Source organism: Thalassophryne amazonica, chromosome 18 (genome assembly GCF_902500255.1).
Source record: "Thalassophryne amazonica chromosome 18, fThaAma1.1, whole genome shotgun sequence".
Lineage (NCBI taxonomy): Eukaryota > Metazoa > Chordata > Actinopteri > Batrachoidiformes > Batrachoididae > Thalassophryne > Thalassophryne amazonica.
In genome coordinates this window covers 47342762-47361557 of record NC_047120.1, presented here as the reverse complement: position 1 = coordinate 47361557, position 18796 = coordinate 47342762, and the positions used below count along the sequence as shown (strand labels likewise).

The 18796-nt window shown below is 39.6% G+C and overlaps 1 protein-coding gene across 2 annotated transcripts in view; it reads left to right on the top strand.

Moving 5' to 3' along the window:
- The window catches only part of LOC117530880 (coiled-coil domain-containing protein 186-like), a 41304-nt gene that overhangs the window by 4523 nt on the left and 17985 nt on the right, over nucleotides 1-18796 (top strand). For both annotated transcript variants that reach the window (XM_034193828.1, XM_034193827.1), the window contains exons 3-11: nucleotides 389-515; nucleotides 2242-2370; nucleotides 7806-8018; nucleotides 8213-8332; nucleotides 9194-9298; nucleotides 11407-11505; nucleotides 14847-14933; nucleotides 15015-15157; nucleotides 16872-17127. In XM_034193828.1, coding sequence (XP_034049719.1) covers nucleotides 389-515; nucleotides 2242-2370; nucleotides 7806-8018; nucleotides 8213-8332; nucleotides 9194-9298; nucleotides 11407-11505; nucleotides 14847-14933; nucleotides 15015-15157; nucleotides 16872-17127 — 1279 coding nt within the window. The remainder of the gene's footprint in view (nucleotides 1-388; nucleotides 516-2241; nucleotides 2371-7805; nucleotides 8019-8212; nucleotides 8333-9193; nucleotides 9299-11406; nucleotides 11506-14846; nucleotides 14934-15014; nucleotides 15158-16871; nucleotides 17128-18796) is intronic.

Sequence of the window (18796 nt, the reverse complement as noted above, 5' to 3'; positions counted from 1 at the left end):
TCTTCTCTACAAGAGTCAAGGCAGAAGTCAGACTACTAGAGCAAGAATTTTAGCTGAGGAAGCTTCTGCGATTTGAAGCAAAACATCCTCGCATCAAGCAACCCAGTCCAGTCAAAGATTCAAGCTTCTTTACTTTCCCTTTTGCTGTTTTTTCAGTATTTTACTGACAGGATTTGCACTTTTTTAACTTGCTTGCCAGTTTTAGGGGAAAACATATATCTGGTACTGCAGTAGAAGGTTTGTTGCTACAGATACAAGCAAAGGTGCATCGGCTTTGTCTCTACAAAAGGACATATGCTGAAGTTCCTTAAAATCTTCAAAGACGTCTAATTTCTCAGTAATTTATGTGAGCTTGACTTGTTACAGTTGTAACTATTGTGCTGTGTAGGTTGCTTGAAGAAAACAAGAAACACCAGGAGCTGATCCTGGGTATCTGTTCAGAGAAAGACACCATGAGGGAAGAGCTGAAGAAGAGAGCGGAGACGGAAAAGCAGCACATGACCACAATTAAAAAGGTTTGTTTGATGGTTTTAAAAGAAATTTTTCTGTGTGCGTACTGCCTCAATTATGCTTCCCAGTTGTGACGTCTGTCCTCTGGGGCTGTGTGACTTTTCACAAGGAAGAAATATGCAGGTTGTCAGCAACATTTAAATATTTCTGTGAGCTGTGTACACTTCAAGCAAAGTGTGATGGCTGAAGCCGAAGATCTAGTATTTGACAAGAGGCTGTTTCATCAAAAGAATTTTCAGCAATAAATAGCAACAAAATATTTATTGGCATGGTTTCTGTATCTGTATCTGCCCTAAAATGTAGTCATTCCAGGCCAGACCTAAACATTTTATGGGTTTTCTGTGAATAGTAAGTCCCTTTGGTTGTTTCTTGTTTCAGGGTCGCCACAGCAGATTGATCTGCATATTGATCTGGCAAACGTTTTAAGACTGATGTCATTCCTGATGTAATTACATCGAGAATGGCAGGGGTGTGTTTTGAACTTGGAATTTTCTATCAATATGTTTTATTAACATGCTCTATTTTAGAATTTCCTGGCCATGATATTTATTTTGTATAACCAGCCACTGGTTTAACCCAGTTTCATGAAAAGTGGTTCATCCATTTTAAGTAATCCTGCAAACAAATAACCTGATGTGCATAAAAAAATTAAAAAAAAATCACAGAAATGTTATTTTTCATTAATTTTCTGCAGTTTGTCTGCATTGCAGTGGCAGCAGGCCAAATGCTGAAGGTGGCGTTTTGGTGCCACACACAGTCAAATCCTTATATCCCCTTTGTTTGTTGTGACTGAAAAAATCATTTGGATAAGAATACGTACAATCAGGTCCATAAGTATTTTGAACAGTAACACACTTGGTGTAATTTTATCTCTGTATACTTCTATTATGGAGTTGAAGCAAAACAGTCAAGATGTCCTTGCAGCATAGACTGTCGGGTTTAATTCAAACGGGTTCAACAGAAATATTTCAGACAATTCAAGTAGTAGTCTTTTCTAAATACAGGCCCTCTATTTTCTGTCTTACTGGCTTTTCTCACAAGTGTCCTTCTTGCACAGTCACTCGTGTTTTGAGAATTGCCTACATACTCCAGACAGATTCACCGCACAGTGCCACGCTGTTTGTAGTTCTTAATGAATGATGTAAATGAAGTCCAAGACAAATTCTGTGAATTGGAATTGTTCATGTACGTATCCATCCTCTGACTGTCTAAAGAAAACTGGATGTAAACTTGATAAAGTACACCTTATAGTGAGAATGGTGGTATGTTCTGTTACTCATGTCCTTTGAAAATGGAGGAACTGGCTACACAACAAGCATGTTTAGTTTAATTTTGTCTCTATCGGGGGGTGTACAAAGGAAAATGCTTTCACTGTCTAAATAGTAATAAACCTGACTGTAGACACAGATCTTTGCATTGTTTCCATTTAAAAAAAAAGTATTTATTTATTTTAAGAATAAAATTAAAAGCCTAGGTTTTTCTGTTTTACTTATAAAAACAGGATGACTTTTTTTTTTTTTGCTTCACTTTATCAGGTGCATTTCAGACCTACAGTGATTTTTAGTGCCATTATTTTATGTATTGTGGGGATTATACCAATGCCAAGCTTCCGCTTCCTTCCTGTCTGTGTGCTTTCTAAATTTAGCCATTCGTCATTATGCTGTGTTCATTTTCTCATGGCGTAGCAGGTGTGGCCCAACAAGTTGGTCAACTTGTGTTTCTCATCTGCAGTTGGAGGGCAGGGTGGATGAGCTGTTGAAAGAGTTGAAGGAGTCGCGGGATAAGCTAATTCATCAGGACCAGACAGCAAAGGCAGCCCTCCATCAAATGCAGAAAGAGATGACCTGCCGCCTAGAACAGGTATAACAGAGACTCAAGCAGCCTTTGTCCTTTACACAATACCACTCTGACCCAGCTACTCCTCGGCTTTGTTTCACTTTCCATCACTACAACATGGGTTATATATTTACTCAAACATGTCTAGTGTCAGAGAAGCTCATGTATTTGTGTCAAGTGTAAATTGACTTCAGTTTCTCATTCACAGTCCATCTCATGCATTCAGTAAGGGGATAAAATATATCATTGTTTACACAGTTTTATTATATGGCTGCGACACTATGCTCAATCTGATTGGTTGATTACCGGTCTGATAACCATGATAATCAGTCCGGAACGCGTATCACTATCGTTACAAACCAGAAAGCTAAAAACACAATTAGAAAAACCAAGTCGGACATATTCCATAAATATCTAAACCGCATTGGGAAAAAAACACACAGAATGAAAGCTCACCAGCTAACAACCGGACCATCTGTTAGCAAGTCTCCCTTAGTGATAGGGTGAGAGGTTTGGTCATCCATGGCGAGCTCGGAGTAGAGTCGCTGCTCCTTCACATTGAAAGGAGCCAGCTGAGGTGGTTCGGGCATCTGGTAAGGATGCCTCCTGGGCGCCTTCCTTGGAAGGTGTTCCAGGCACGTCCATCTGGGAGGAGACCACGGGGAAGACCCAGGACTAGATGGAGAGATTATATCTCCACACTGGCCTGGGAATGCCTCGGGATCCACCAGTCAGAGGTGGTCAATGTGGCACGGGAAAAGGAAGTCTGGGGTCCTCTGTTAGAGCTGTTGCCCCCGCGACCCGATCCCAGATAAGCAGTTGAAGAACAGTTAGTATTTATTTATTTATTTTTTGCTGTGGTACTTTGTATAATTTATTATCACCCTTGGAAAATGTCAGCTACCTATTTTATACCTCCATCACACTAGAGGCCAAAAGCCGTTCGAATGGAAATTCGACCCACTTTCCGGAAGTGTCGAGGTGCATTCGAGGACATCAGACAGCAGTCTGAGAGCAGTTTAAACAGTCGGGCAAATTCCTGTGGCTTCCCAGAATGTTTTGCACCTGTGCAAAAGTGAAAGTGCAAAGGCAAAAGTAAGGGAACACGTAGACCCAGCATAGGCTGACAACTGTAGAACAAGCACAGTACAAAGGACAAAAGAAAGCAGACATAAGAGCAAAACAACTTGCCACTGGTGGGAAGGGCCGTGGACAGTTATATAGTTATAAAATTTATTGGAGCACATGAAACCTGAAGCCCACGCAGCAGGAAGTAAAGTCACTGAAAATGCACACAGAGCACATGTCAGAATAAGGGCACAATGGCTCACTAACATGGAGAATTTTACTAAAGAGTGCAGAGAATAAATAACACGGAAGACATGATATCAAGAGAATGTAAGGAGTAATGATGAGGGAGCATGAGGAAACTAAAAACACTACTGAAAGAGAGATCAAAATATCCCAAAAGACAGAAAACGGGCGGCGACAACATAAACCGTGACAATGTGTGCAAGAACGTACTATGGCAGTGGGGATGTCATGATTTAATACTAAAATAATAGCTCAGTTTGACTAAAAATTTGTGCAGTGTTTAGAGACTAATTGCTGTTTAAAGTTATGTGCTTCAGTTCATACAACTGAGAAATACTCTTGTCAGCCACTGTGTAATATCTCTGAAGAAGTTTTCGTAAAACTAACAGCACAACAGTCAAGCTTTTTGCCCACCAAACTCTTGTTATTACAGATTTAATCACCTGTTAAGCGAATACTGCAGGCAGGCACATTTTTCATTCAAAGGTTTCCACACCTGGTTGCTATCATGTCGGGTACTTCTGCCCTCGACAGTTTTGTCACACTTAACAATTTTTAATTTCACTGTTCGGTGAGCAGTTGGTGGTAGATTTTTTTGAGGCAGGTCTCTCTTTTAAGCCCTCACATCAAGATTGTGACCCAGTCCTAATCAGCCCCCCCACCTTGAAGCAGTTTGGTATCAAATCTGATTCCACATTTATTCTTTTATTTATATATTAAATGATTCACATTTTGATGACTTGCGTGAAAAAATAAGTGCCTTTTCTAGCACTTATTCTCTGACACAGAAATGCATTCATGTCATTTCTTATCTTTTCTTGCCAAGTTTGTGCCTTTTTCTCAAACATTAACCCATGTTAAATGTATGCTTGACACTGAAATGTGGACGTCTGACTGAATTTGGCATAATATTTCTGTTGACATGTTAAACACAAATGTTTCTCAGAAATGGCGTTGAACCAGCAGTTTACATGTCACATCTACACAACTTGTTCACCGGTGTTGCTTGCAACTGTCTCTCAAATAAAAGCAAAAGTTGTGACAAAGTGCTAAACATTGATGGTTGGAAAAATAATCTGAAAATGGAACAAATTTGGTTTTCTTCAGTATCTTCATGCCTCTGAAGCATTTTTCCTCCACAGTGGTGCCATTTATTAAAAAAAAAAAAAAAAATTGTAACTAGCGTGTTGCCGGTGGGGATCTACGGCTCTACATGGGGTTGTGTTCATAAAATCGGTAGCTGACCTGTTTCAAGGGTCAATTATGCAAAGTTTCTATAATGAGGTGGAATGGCATGTGAGTCCAGAATGTTTTTAGAACCTTAGACCTCAGCAGTTTTTTAGAAGAATAATGTTAATGTTAATTTACTGTCTTAATATACGTATTTATGTTGTTTAGGTTCTTATTATCATATACACACTGTTATTATTACCATATTATTTTATTTTATTATTACTTCTATTTTGTCATCTGATTTTTTTTTTTTATTTTTTTTTTTTTTAATTGGACCACAATGGAAATAAGTGTTTTCCCTTTCTTGTGTCATCCATGTTATATTGTAGAGATTTGTTTTCAGTTTGAGTTTAAGGAACATAATTTTCCAATTTTTTATATTAAAAAGCCTGATTTACTTTTTGTATTTGAAATGCCATAAACAAATTAAAATGAGTGAAATACCAAGGGGTGAATACTTTTGCAAGCCACTGTATTTTTAACATATTTACAATTATATTATGTACTTATTGAACGTACTAAATAAAATCACGCACCCACGCATGCTTTTAATATTAATATAAAGATGATTTACCGCCCCCTGTTGGAATGGCAAATTAATTAGTTTAGAATGTAATTATCAACAGCCATTGTTCATTGTTGTTAGATAATAACCGTAGTTTCTCCAAAAATATTAATCCTATCAATGTTCCATATTGGCAGCGTTCATCCTTGACAATTGGAGAGCTAAGAGCCCCTGCACCCGTGTCACCTCTCCACACTTTCAGTGATTGAAATTGCACACATGCACGCAGAGATTTTTGTCTTTTCTGCATTCTGCCACAAGCAGGTGCTTTTATTTTTACACACCCACAAACAGAGACTGTGACAGAAGACATCAAACACAGTACCCTTCTTGCTCATGGTAACGGCAACATGACACAACTAAACTGACTAAATCAATTGAACTGCAAAACACAATAAATCAATAACACTAACATACTGTTAAACTAACATGAACCACAATAACATTTAAAAACCCAAAACCATGAAGTCCCATGGTACATTGCAGCATAGCATCCATTGTTCACTGTTGTTAGCTAATATTGCCAATTTCTCCTAAAATATTAGTCCTTTCAACTTTTCATTTTCGTAGTGTTTATCCTTAACCCAAAATATATAAGCATACCAAACGGCAAATGTCAGCTCTCCCCAGTTTCTCTGTGGTCAAAGCCATACACACGCTCGCATACACGCACACAGAGGCCACTTGACTATTATAATATAGGTGTTACAGACAGTTTTTATGTTGAGTAGTCTAAAATTTAACTCAGAGTGCAACATTAATACCTTCCATATTTGACACCAATTCATGAAAAGTACGTACGTTTTCATGATCCAGTGATACATTAATATATAGTTTTGTGTGGCCTTTTTATTTGATCAATTCTTTGCAAATTTGTACCACTTTGCCCTGAATTAACAAACAACCATGTGTTAATTTCTGGTTTACCGCAGTCTAGCATTAGGGGTCTCCAATTGGCTCAAAATGCTGCAGCCAGACTTTTGACATGAAGCAGAAAGTTCGACCACATTACACCCATTTTGGCATCCCTTCACTGGCTTCCTGTCCCAGTGAGATCAGATTTTAAGGTTCTGCTACTAACCTATAAAATTATTCATGGACTGGCACCTCCCTACCTAGTTGACCTAATTAAACCTTACATACCAGCCCGGGCTTTATGTTCTCAGGGTGCAGGACTACTTTGTGTCCCTAAGATGAATAAGAAGTCTGCGGGTCACAGAGCTTTCTCTTATCGTGCCCTTGTTCTGTGGAATGGTTTCCCCGCGTCAATAAAACAGTCAGATTCTGTGGAGACTTTCAAGTCCAGACTTAAGACGCACTTATTTTCCCTTTCATATGGCTAGCATAATGGTACAGTTTTGTTTTATGCTTTTTACTCTTTTAATTCATTTATTAGTAATTGGAGCGGGCCACGGCCTCAACTTTACCTAAATTCTGGGTCTTTTAGTGAAGTTTAGGGCTAGTGGCCGGCGATCACCTTAGTATTTCTCTTTTTCTTGTTGTTTAATGCTGGCAAATTATACAGTATTTTTTGTCTTTCTGATGCCTGATTCTGTTTTTTTCTCTCTGTTTAAGGTGCAGCTCCATCCAGAGATGGGAGTTGTATTCGTGTTGGCGATCCTCCTGTCCTGTGTGCCAATAGCATTTCTTGTATATTCGTCCGTGAATTGTTCTGTAATTTATGTCTGTAGCATGGCCCAAGCAGAGGGTCACCCCTTTGAGTCTGGTCTGCTTGAGGTTTCTTCCTCTTCCTTACCACTGTTGCTCTGGGGGTTAGTAAGGTTAGACCTTACTTGTGTGAAGCACCTTGAGGCAACTCTTTTGTGATTTGGCGCTATATAAATGAAAATAAATTGAAATTGAAAACCGTTTTATGTCCATGTTGCCTCCAAACTGTTTGAGTAGGTCAAATGTTATGTGACCAAGAAAATGTTGCTGTGTGACTTCATATTGGTGTAGTAACTTTCAACCAACTCAGCTATTACACGTTTGGTCATGTGTCATGTTTCTCTGTGCATAATCCAGCTTGTAGGTGTCTCAGTATTGAGGACCTCAGCAGTTGGTAAAGGCCTAGGGGATGCCTGCTTTTCATCTTGCTATGGCACATAGGTTGTCTGGCTGGGTAGCTGCCATCCAAGACTCATGGCAGTTTTGTACTGTAGCAACACATGGCACTGCCACCACGATTGGAGATGGAGTGTGATATTTTGTAGAGTGTATATCACATTTATGATGTTGAATTTTTAATTTCCCCCTCCCCACCCCCAACAAGAAATTTATGGAATGCGGAAATCTTAAGGGGTTTTAATAACTGGAGTGATGTAAATTGTATTACTGACCCCTCAAGGTGAATAAGAAATGTGAGGAAGCACGCCATGAAAAGGAGGCTATGGTGATGAAGTATGTGCGAGGAGAGAAGGAGGCGCTTGACTTGAGGCGAGACAAGGAGGGCTTAGAGAAGAGGTTAAGGGAAGCCACCAAGGAGGTAGACCGCCAGGCCCTACGAGGAAACCAACTAGCCCAAGACAAAGGTAGACTGCAACAGCTGCACGATTCAAAGGTAAGTAGGCTTTTGGATAAGGCGACTGTTGATGTTTTGAACTAACAGGCCAACATTTTTTAATCATTCCTTGGATACCAAAGCTTATTTTTTGCTCTTGCCATTGATGTTGGCTTGATTTCCCTAAGAGATGTTACATGCTTTTTGTTGTTCAAAATTAATGTAGTATCATTCATTTGTGAAATTGTTCTCAGGAGGGGGAGGTTAGCAGATTGACCAGGGAGGTGGAAAAGTTAAAGGAGGAGATCAACTCGCACCTTATCAAAGTCAAGTGGGCCCAGAATAAACTCAAGACTGAGATGGATGCCCACAAGGTATTTTAACAGTTCTTTCAAAAGAAGGGAAAACGTCAAGTGTACTGATTCATCTATAGGCACATGGTATTAATGGTTTTCCTTTGAAAATGCTCTTTGGGTCCTGTTGTAAACACATACCTATAGACTTCTGGTCACAATCAAATCAAAGGATCCAGTAAGTATCGAAATGTATGAAAAGTATCTGTATTTGACTGATGTAAATGACTCCATGTGTAAGTTGTTGTACCTCAAGTTATTTGAATCATTTAGAAGTGACGTACTGTACTTTGATTGTACATGAATATTTGTTTCATGTAGATAATGTAGATACCATGCTTGTTAGTCATTTGCATACCTCATAGGTGTTTCCAGGAGACAAATGACATCAACTCAGTTAAGTTGATCTGTAGCTGCTCTATATTAAGAGGGAAAAAAAAGCATAATTAGATTTGTCTTTTGATTGTTGAGCTAAATGAAATGGGGTGAAAATGTTACAGTAATGATCCTGCACAAAAACATTGTTAACAAGATGTAGCTATATTTGGAAATGTCTTTTGGCTAAATGAACTGCCTTCAAGCAAATTTGCAGCTGTAAATGCCCAAATAATTAAATCCCAGTAGATGTACGAGTACACGCCTTCAGATTGAAGAACAGTTTTTGTTATTATGGTTTTCGTTGTAGATGTGCCTCATGTACTGTGCAGTGAAATCTACTGAGGGTTTGTGCCAGGAAAAGAAATAGCCAGACATCCGTCTTTACTGGATTTCTTTTGCGGTTAAAAATGCTTTTTGTGTTACACATTACAATTTGAAGGTATTGAGATGATATCTCAACTGCTGTACACATTTAAAATGCAAGTTTATGTTTACTGTTTGCAGGAGACCAAAGACAAGCTTAGAGAGACCACATCCAAACTGTCCCAGGCCAAAGAAGAGACCGAACAGATCCGTAAAAACTGCCAGGATATAATTCGAACATACCAGGTCAGTGGTGTTTATCACAGAGTACTAGTTTTACTCATGGTAGACAGTAAAACAGTCTATATAAAAATGTCACAGGCATTTTACAGTAAAAAGTACATAAGAGATACATACACAATGAGGACAACAGTGCAGTAAAATTTCAGAATTGTGGGCCTGTCAAGGGGCTATCAGACGCTTTATGCAAAAATTAGTTAAAGTCCAGCACTCGGAGGATTGATTGCAAACAATGTTTGAAGATGACTAATGTAAAAAGTGAAGGTCATCAAACCGTATGCTGTAACTGGCCTATGAAAAGGCACTTAAATTCACTTTCCAGTGAATTATGAGATTGTATTTTGCATTTTGTTGTTCATGGAAATAGATAGACTATTTGTCTTTTCTGTTGCTCTCCAAATGTGATTGCCTGACATTTAATGACTTTGATGGCAGTTTTCCTCTTCACCTTATGATGGTAGCAAAGAGCTGCCTGACTTTTCTCTGTATTGAAAAAAATTTACTGACTCTTTTTTTCATGTTGTTGTTATTATTGCAAAAACTGTGCTGGCATTTAAAGATGAAATTACAATGGATTGCACAGCAAGAAGGTACAGTCAGAAAACACGTCCCTCTGCCTTTTGTTCTCTTCAGACTTATGTGATGGAGTAAGACTGGAATTTTACAGAATGAGATGAAAGGAAAACTGATTAAAAGAAATTGGGGAATTGGATAGAACTAAATTCAGGTCACCATCAAAATGAGTTTGCCTGTTCCTTAATGGTGAGGAAAGGGTTACTGACTTTGACCTCGTGGGTGATGTCATGTGTTTGGAGATGCTGGTACCTTTCCTTACATGTCCAAGTCTTTAGGTCCTTGTGCTTCCTGCCATACTATGTGATTGTGAGACTTGAATGCTAACCAGTGACATAAGATGAGGGCTGGATGTCTTGACTGCATTTGCATAACACTTTTAGATCTGCATCAGATGCCAAAAGCGCTTTAGATTGATGCCTCACATTCACCCCGATGTGAGGGTGCTGCCATACAAGGAACTCACTCCACACCGGGAGCAACTAGGGGATTAAGGACCTTGCCCAAGGGCCCTTAGCGATTTTCTGGTCAGGCTGGAATTTGAACCAAGGATCCTCTGGTCTCCAGCCCAACACTTAACCACTAGACCATCACCTCCCCACCTGTCTCTGTCTGTCTCTTCAGAGGATCCTTGGGTACCACTGGAATGACTTTGTGTCAAACAAAGACTTAGTTGGGGAGACTTGGATGAGGCGCGTCACTTGCATTGTCACGGGACATCAGCGATGATATTTAGCCTTCTGATCATAATTTAACAAACTGTTACTGTTGTTGATACAACTCATCACTTTTTGCGAACAGTTTTCTTTAGCCAAGTTGAGGGATAAATATATGAACCTTTCCAAGTCACTGAATGTGTGTTGGACTTCATTTTGTCATTGTGCAAGAAGATTAGTGAGAGAAGCCACCAAGACAGCTCTGAAGATGTTCAAGGCTTCTGTGCTTGTAATTGTAAAAAAGGTGCATAGTGCACCTTTTGTTTGTAGCACGCACCACCAATGGTTCACCTTCATGGTGGAGTGGAACAAAGAAGGGCTTCCATACAAGAAAGCTGACCATATTTAGGCTTTACTCTTCTATGTGCCATCTGGCAAACTGCAGCTAGAATTTCACATCTTTCTCTGTTCCACTCATCCATGAAACTGCAGAGTTGTTGAAAGTCTTCACTTCAGTCACTTCATGGTTGTGTCATTTCAGTTCCATTGTGGTAATGTACAGAGACAAAATTAGAACAACTGAATCACTTTCCAAATATTTATGTAACTGAGTGTATTATTAGAGGAACACCCTAAATGTATGTTCTCAGAGCTGGGAATGGGCCATTGCCTTGTTAATTTTCAAGAAAAAATATTTGATGATTGAACACATGATTAAAATAAACGTCCACAATAACAATAACCGTGATACCCAGAAATGGCATTTAACGAAAACTACCCTGTTGCACTTTCTTTGTTGGTCACTCGACTGCGTTTTCAGCTATTATGATACGTTCTGTTCCTCACTGCATTATGACTTTATTTGTTTGCCTCTTTGCCCTCCAGGAGTCTGAGGAGCTCCGGTCCAATGAGCTTGATGCTAAACTGAGGGAGACCAAAGGAGAACTGGAGAAACACAAGCAGGAACAAACAGACCAGTTAGAGGTGCGCACTCATCTTCCACATATATAAATGAAAATAAATGGAGTTTCCTTTTATAAAACTTATGCCACAGCTTATCAAACACATGATGTTTTTCATTAATTCTCAGTGATATACACGGTTATGTCAGGCCCATTAGTCAGTCTTTTACTGATGTGCTTCGTGCCAGCTCCTCTCGTTAATGTTTATTTTTGGCCGGTTTCATGAATTGGAAAGGTGTAATTTCCATAATTTGGCACATAAGTGATGTAGGCAGACTCATTCACAGAGATGCAGAAATAGACTTAATCCAAACAGAGTGGCCTGTTTTTGTGCCTGCACCATTCTAAGGAGAAATATGCTTTAGAAATAAATGGCCTAGAAATAATCAATATGAAGCTGTGAATTTCAACAACATCCCAGAGGACATCGCCATTTCTTGCCCTCAGTCTGGTTCATGGAGTCAGATTGCTTATTTATTATTTAAGTTTACTCGTATTACGTCATAAAATGTTCTAACATTTGATTTTTGTGGCTTCTGTGTTGTATATTTTTTCCAGATTTAGTGACGTTAGTAATTATTTGGCATTGTCAGAAGCTTTCAGATGCAGAATCTGGAATAACATCTTTGAAAATTCATGAAGATAGTGAGTCTCTTTGGCTGCTCCCTTGTTTGCACTCGGGGTTGTTGCAGCAAATCTGAGGTGGATCTGCATGTCAAATTGGCACAAGTTTTACACTGGATGCCTTTCCACATGGAGAAATGTGGCAGGGGTGGGTTTGAACCGGGAACCTACTGCACTAACCACTTGGCCACCACCCCTGCCCATAGAACATTAGTACTTAGAATATTCCAGAACATATCATTAACTACAGTTGCTTGAACGTCACTTGCCTAGTAATTATAGGCCAATCTCCAACCTTCCTTTTCTCTCAAAAATTCTTGAAAGGGTAGTTGTAAAACAGCTAACTGATCATCTGCAGAGGAATGGTCTATTTGAAGAGTTTCAGTCAGGTTTTAGAATTCATCATAGTACAGAAACAGCATTAGTGAAGGTTACAAATGATCTTCTTATGGCCTCGGACAGTGGACTCATCTCTGTGCTTGTTCTGTTAGACCTTAGTGCTGCTTTTGATACTGTTGACCATAAAATTTTATTACAGAGATTAGAGCATGCCATAGGTATTAAAGGCACTGCGCTGCGGTGGTTTGAATCATATTTGTCTAATAGATTACAATTTGTTCATGTAAATGGGGAATCTTCTTCACAGACTAAAGTTAATTATGGAGTTCCACAAGGTTCTGTGCTAGGACCAATTTTATTCACTTTATACATGCTTCCCTTAGGTAGTATTATTAGACGGTATTGCTTAAATTTTCATTGTTACGCAGATGATACCCAGCTTTATCTATCCATGAAGCCAGAGGACACACACCAATTAGCTAAACTGCAGGATTGTCTTACAGACATAAAGACATGGATGACCTCTAATTTCCTGCTTTTAAACTCAGATAAAACTGAAGTTATTGTACTTGGCCCCACAAATCTTAGAAACATGGTGTCTAACCAGATCCTTACTCTGGATGGCATTACCCTGACCTCTAGTAATACTGTGAGAAATCTTGGAGTCATTTTTGATCAGGATATGTCATTCAAAGTGCATATTAAACAAATATGTAGGACTGCTTTTTTGCATTTACGCAATATCTCTAAAATCAGAAAGGTCTTGTCTCAGAGTGATGCTGAAAAACTAATTCATGCATTTATTTCCTCTAGGCTGGACTATTGTAATTCATTATTATCAGGTTGTCCTAAAAGTTCCATAAAAAGCCTTCAGTTAATTCAAAATGCTGCAGCTAGAGTACTGACGGGGACTAGAAGGAGAGAGCATATCTCACCCATATTGGCCTCTCTTCATTGGCTTCCTGTTAATTCTAGAATAGAAAATTCTTCTTCTTACTTATAAGGTTTTGAATAATCAGGTCCCATCTTATCTTAGGGACCTCATAGTACCATATCACCCCAATAGAGCGCTTCGCTCTCAGACTGCAGGCTTACTCGTAGTTCCTAGGGTTTGTAAGAGTAGAATGGGAGGCCGAGCCTTCAGCTTTCAGGCTCCTCTCCTGTGGAACCACCTCCCAATTCAGATCAGGGAGACAGACGCCCTCTCTACTTTTAAGATTAGGCTTAAAACTTTCCTTTTTGCTAAAGCTTATAGTTAGGGCTGGATCAGGTGACCCTGAACCATCCCTTAGTTATGCTGCTATAGACGTAGACTGCTGGGGGGTTCCCATGATGCACTGTTTCTTTCTCTTTTTGCTCTGTATGCACCACTCTGCATTTAATCATTAGTGATCGATCTCTGCTCCCCTCCACAGCATGTCTTTTTCCTGGTTCTCTCCCTCAGCCCCAACCAGTCCCAGCAGAAGACTGCCCCTCCCTGAGCCTGGTTCTGCTGGAGGTTTCTTCCTGTTAAAAGGGAGTTTTTCCTTCCCACTGTAGCCAAGTGCTTGCTCACAGGGGGTCGTTTTGACCGTTGGGGTTTTACATAATTATTGTATGGCCTTGCCTTACAATATAAAGCGCCTTGGGGCAACTGTTTGTTGTGATTTGGCGCTATATAAAAAAATTGATTGATTGATTGAAACTATATTGCATAATTTGCTGTACTTTATACATTGCTGTTGTTATAATAATACCCACACTCAGTGGTAGGGTATGTAAGCGTATTGTTTTCAGTTCTGTGTGTGTGAACAAAACAAATGAAAGAGTTTTGATCTAATATGGATCAACCCTAATTTAATGTTTGAGAGTCAAGTACAAAATAAATCAGTCATAGGTCACAGGTCAAGACCAAAATTTGGGCTCATTGCCCATCTAGGAGATTTTTCTTTAATATAACTAGTTAAATATATGGTTCCTTTTGAAACACTAATATGAAGTCATGCATCACATTTCTATTCGTCACACTACTTTTGACCATGTATGAACATCACAGGTCATAAATGTTGAACTCAATCAGTTTGTAGCCAGTACGAGTTACACATGGTGGAACTGTTGTGTGTTCATCAAGGATAAAGTGGCCTAGTTTTGGACAGACTTGATGAAGTGTCAAGGCCACAGAACCACATATGATGGTATCACTGAATCACAAAGAATTAATTTGCATCATTGTGTCAGACATGTAGGCACAGTTGTTGCACTGTCACATTGCCCTTTGTTGTTGTTGTTGTCGTCATAATTCTTGAAATTATTTAAAAAAACATTTAAGCCATAAGTATTCTAGAGAAGCAGAAATTACTTGTATGAGTAGACTCAAAGTAAGGCGGGCACATCTAACGTGGATATCGATGTACCTGGCAGGTCCATCGGGTGAAGGCCAAAGAGCTAGAAGACCTGAAGAAGAATTACAAAGAGAGCATAGATGAGCTTGACACCCTCCGGACCAAGGTGTGTCTTGAGTCTAAATGCATGTCTGTCTACAGTAGGATGGACACACTAATGTGGCCGTCAAACGTGTGTGATCTGTAGTTAAAGTGTTTGGAGGATGAGCGTCCACGCTGGGAGGATGAGCTTAACAAGTACAGGGAGATCATTAACAGGCAGAAAACTGAGATCGGCCGCCAGCGGGAGAAGCTCGACGAGATCACTGCATTCGAGGAGCAGCATGAATGGTACTAATACATTCTCACAAAACTAGTGCTCAGTCATACATGGTAGCACATGCTGAAGAGTAAAGTCAATATATACATTATACATTATCTTTTTAAATGAGACCTGTACAATACAATTATTTAGTAAAAATATTGCCATTATAAAATTTGTTTTGGTTATTTTTTCCTGGTAGGTGTGTTTGTTACACATAGTTAGTTCAAGCACCTTTGGAAATTCGAAAACCTGACAGTAGTTGCTGTTGTGAGAGTTTCTGGAACCTGCTGGTGGGTTGCAGCATTTAAAACAGATTTGTGATTTCACTGATGAGCAGATCAGTTAATCAGTGAAATCACCTGCTGGAGTGGGTGGTTGCAAAGAAAACCTGCACCCTCTCTGCCCTTTCTGGAATCAGTGTGAGACCTCTGATTTAAAAGATTAAAGTACTGCATGAATGACATCTTTTTGTGGCATGGAAACAAGTTTTGCACCATTTAGGTCTTTACTACGAGAGCAGTTAGCTCAGTGGAAAATGATTGGGCCTATATGTAGGCCTGGGTTTGATTTCTAGTTTTATCAGTCTGTGTCCATGGACAAGACACTTTATTTGCATCATCTTAAAGCTAATCCCAGTGCTCTCCCTTTGCCCTACCACTTCACATTTTCCCTTCATTTTGCACATTTGCATGAATGTGCAAGTTGAAGGGAGAGTATTGGGGTTGGGCCTTAGTCCCAGTCTCACACTTCCCCAGTCTTGACTAGGGAAGTAACCTGTGATGGATTGGTGTCCTATCCAGGGGGAGTTGTAGACGCTCATTTACTTCATCCCAAGTATCTGGGGATAAAGTGGTGGCACCAATGGGCCTTAAGCCCTACATAAGACTTAATACTGAGGTCTTTAGGAGATCCATTTTTATAACATATTTAGCAGTATCACCATCTTAAAAAAAGCCAAAGTTGTATAACACAATATACAGAATATGAACCCGTTGATGTCATCTGGCTGTTTCAGCTGTCAACCTCATCTTGCATGAACTGTATTACAGCCTACATAGCTTTTTAGTAGTAGTTTCAGTACGGCTGTGCAGGCTTTAACGTGGTTGTTGTCATTTCTTTAAGTATGTAGCATGTGAAGACAGGACTTGGACCAATATAGAACACAGTGCCGGAATGGGTGCATGTGTGAGTGCCAACCATGTGGTTTGGTAGTGGAAGGGAAAAAAATTCCCTGTACTTTCCACGTTGCTGAATTGTTGCCTTGTGTACCGTGAGTGGGTACTGACAGCAAAGACTGATTTATGCAAACGGAAATGCTCTTCACTTCTGTTATTCTGGTTGTCAGTTCAAGCAGTATGAAGTTTTTCCACTGTGTATGGAACCATTTTTAGTATTTTGGCAAGAGCAATCAATCAGATGCTGCCAGCTGCAGGCTTTTTTTTTTTTTTTAAGTCTTCTTCATAGCTACTGAAGTATGTGAACGTCATCATAGTTGCGGGTTATTTTAGTAAGCCTGCAACTTATTTTTACATATCTCTGTATTTTAAGCAGAATTAAACATTAGTGGTGTCATTTCATACCTCACTTTACTGGTTTTATATCAGTGTTCTCAATGTAGTTGCAGCAGTAATAGTGAATATTTCATATACAAATTAAAGGAAGTTGTGTAACTGTTATATGAGGTTTACTGCTTTTTTAATAAACAGTCAGTTGTGCTATTATAATGTCTTTTCTCCACAGTGACAAACAGCAGATCACATCTCTGCATGATGAGGTGGACAGCTTGGCCAGCCAGATGACTGACTTGCAGCGTGACGTGCAAGGCAGCAGGGAACGTGAGGCAGAGTTACTGGGCTTTACTGAGAAATTGAGCAGCAAGAACGCCCAGCTTCAATCTGAAAGCAACTCGCTTCAGGCACAGCTGGATCAGCTCTCCAACAACTTCACGGAACTCCAAGCAAGGCTGCAAGAGACCAGCAGACTTCTAGATGATAAGGTCAGGAAAGTGCACACAAAGTGATGCAGTGTGTTCATCCAGCAAACATCTTGCATGATCCAGATATGCAACTTCTGTGGATTTGATGGATAATTAAAATTTGCTAAAAATGTCTGCAAAAATAGTACATGCACTTTTTCTGGACTATATGTCGTTGTTGTTGTTGTTGTGTGTGTGTTTCTGTTTCGCGTTTACTTGTTTGGCTTTTCCTCTGCCATATTTTGAAGCCACTTTTGCATTAAAAAAAATCCTACATTATCATCTGTGGCCACAAGATGGCACCATCTACACACAATAACTAAGAGCTGCTCTTGTATACTGATTTGGCTGAAGTGCTCTCTGATCCACGCTCCAGAGCCGAAGGGAGCAGTAATGCACTATTAAGCTGGATGACAGCAAAAAAAAACAAGAAGGAAAAAGACCTCAATGAGGGGATGTGTTGAAGTTTAGAGAATGAGTGAAATTCATAAATCATGCTGTCAAACTGAAAGACCATGCTCTTGAATAAAGATGGGGAATAACGTTCATACTACTCAGCACTTGACTTGCTTGCATTTTGTGGAACAGCCGACACTGCAACAGAGGAGGATGCATCAGCGTAGGTCAGGCCAAATATATAATTATTTAAAAAATGTATTATTGTTTTAAAAGGTTTCACATGTAGTGAGGGGAAACATCAACATTTCGCTCCTCCTTGACATGTTTGTTCAGTGATGGCAAGAAGCAGTTTATACTTAAGTTCTTTGACTTGTGCAATAACTAGCCTGTTGGCTTCTGCTTACTAATGAGCCATTTGCATTACAATAAGTAATGTGCAGATTCAATTCATTTTGGTACTGGTTACATGAAGTAGTAGCACCATGTTTCAAAAATGAATGTGACTTATAGACTGATAGGACTTATGTATATATGCTGCCACCCCCCGACACATTTTGGACAGATGTGACTAAAACACCATTGTAACATATAGTTTATATAATTTTATTGTGTTTTTTGCAGGTTTCTGGAGTCACTTGATGACTGTGTGACATGACCTTAAAATTTGTCACACAAATTTACTGCCACCACGATGCAGCTCCAGCAGAAAATGAGTGAATGAATAGAAAAACTTGCGTATATGTTTCTTTATATCACATCACAATCTGACGGCCCTAAAAATACTGAGGTTTACTGGGATTCCAATAGTCTCACTTGTTTCCCCCGTTAACATTGAGCATTACATTCAACAGAAACAAAAATTGTTTTGTTTGCTTCTGCACATTAGAGGAGAAATGTCAGCCAAAATTGACACAAGGAGCAGTTTGGCTCCTGTCACTTTGCTGCACGATGTGATGTCATGCTGTCCGAGCACCCACCTCCCGCTGTGCTGTGTGCTGCAGCTGTATGTGAAACAAGCTGTTGAGAACAGCTGCTCGAGGACCTGGAGTAGAAAACAGATTAACAAAGTTGTTAGACTTCATGGAGCTGATTTTTATATTGTAAGGGAAAACATGACATTTTGGTCATGTGGTGCATTTCTCTGGTCGTGATTCAGCTAGAAGATGCCTCAGTGTTGAGGATCTCAGAGGGTGGAGAAGGCCCAGCTGATGCCCACATGTCAGATAGTTATTTTCCAGTTGTCTGTCACGGTAGTTGCCAACTGAGTCCCACTGTATATCACTGCACATTC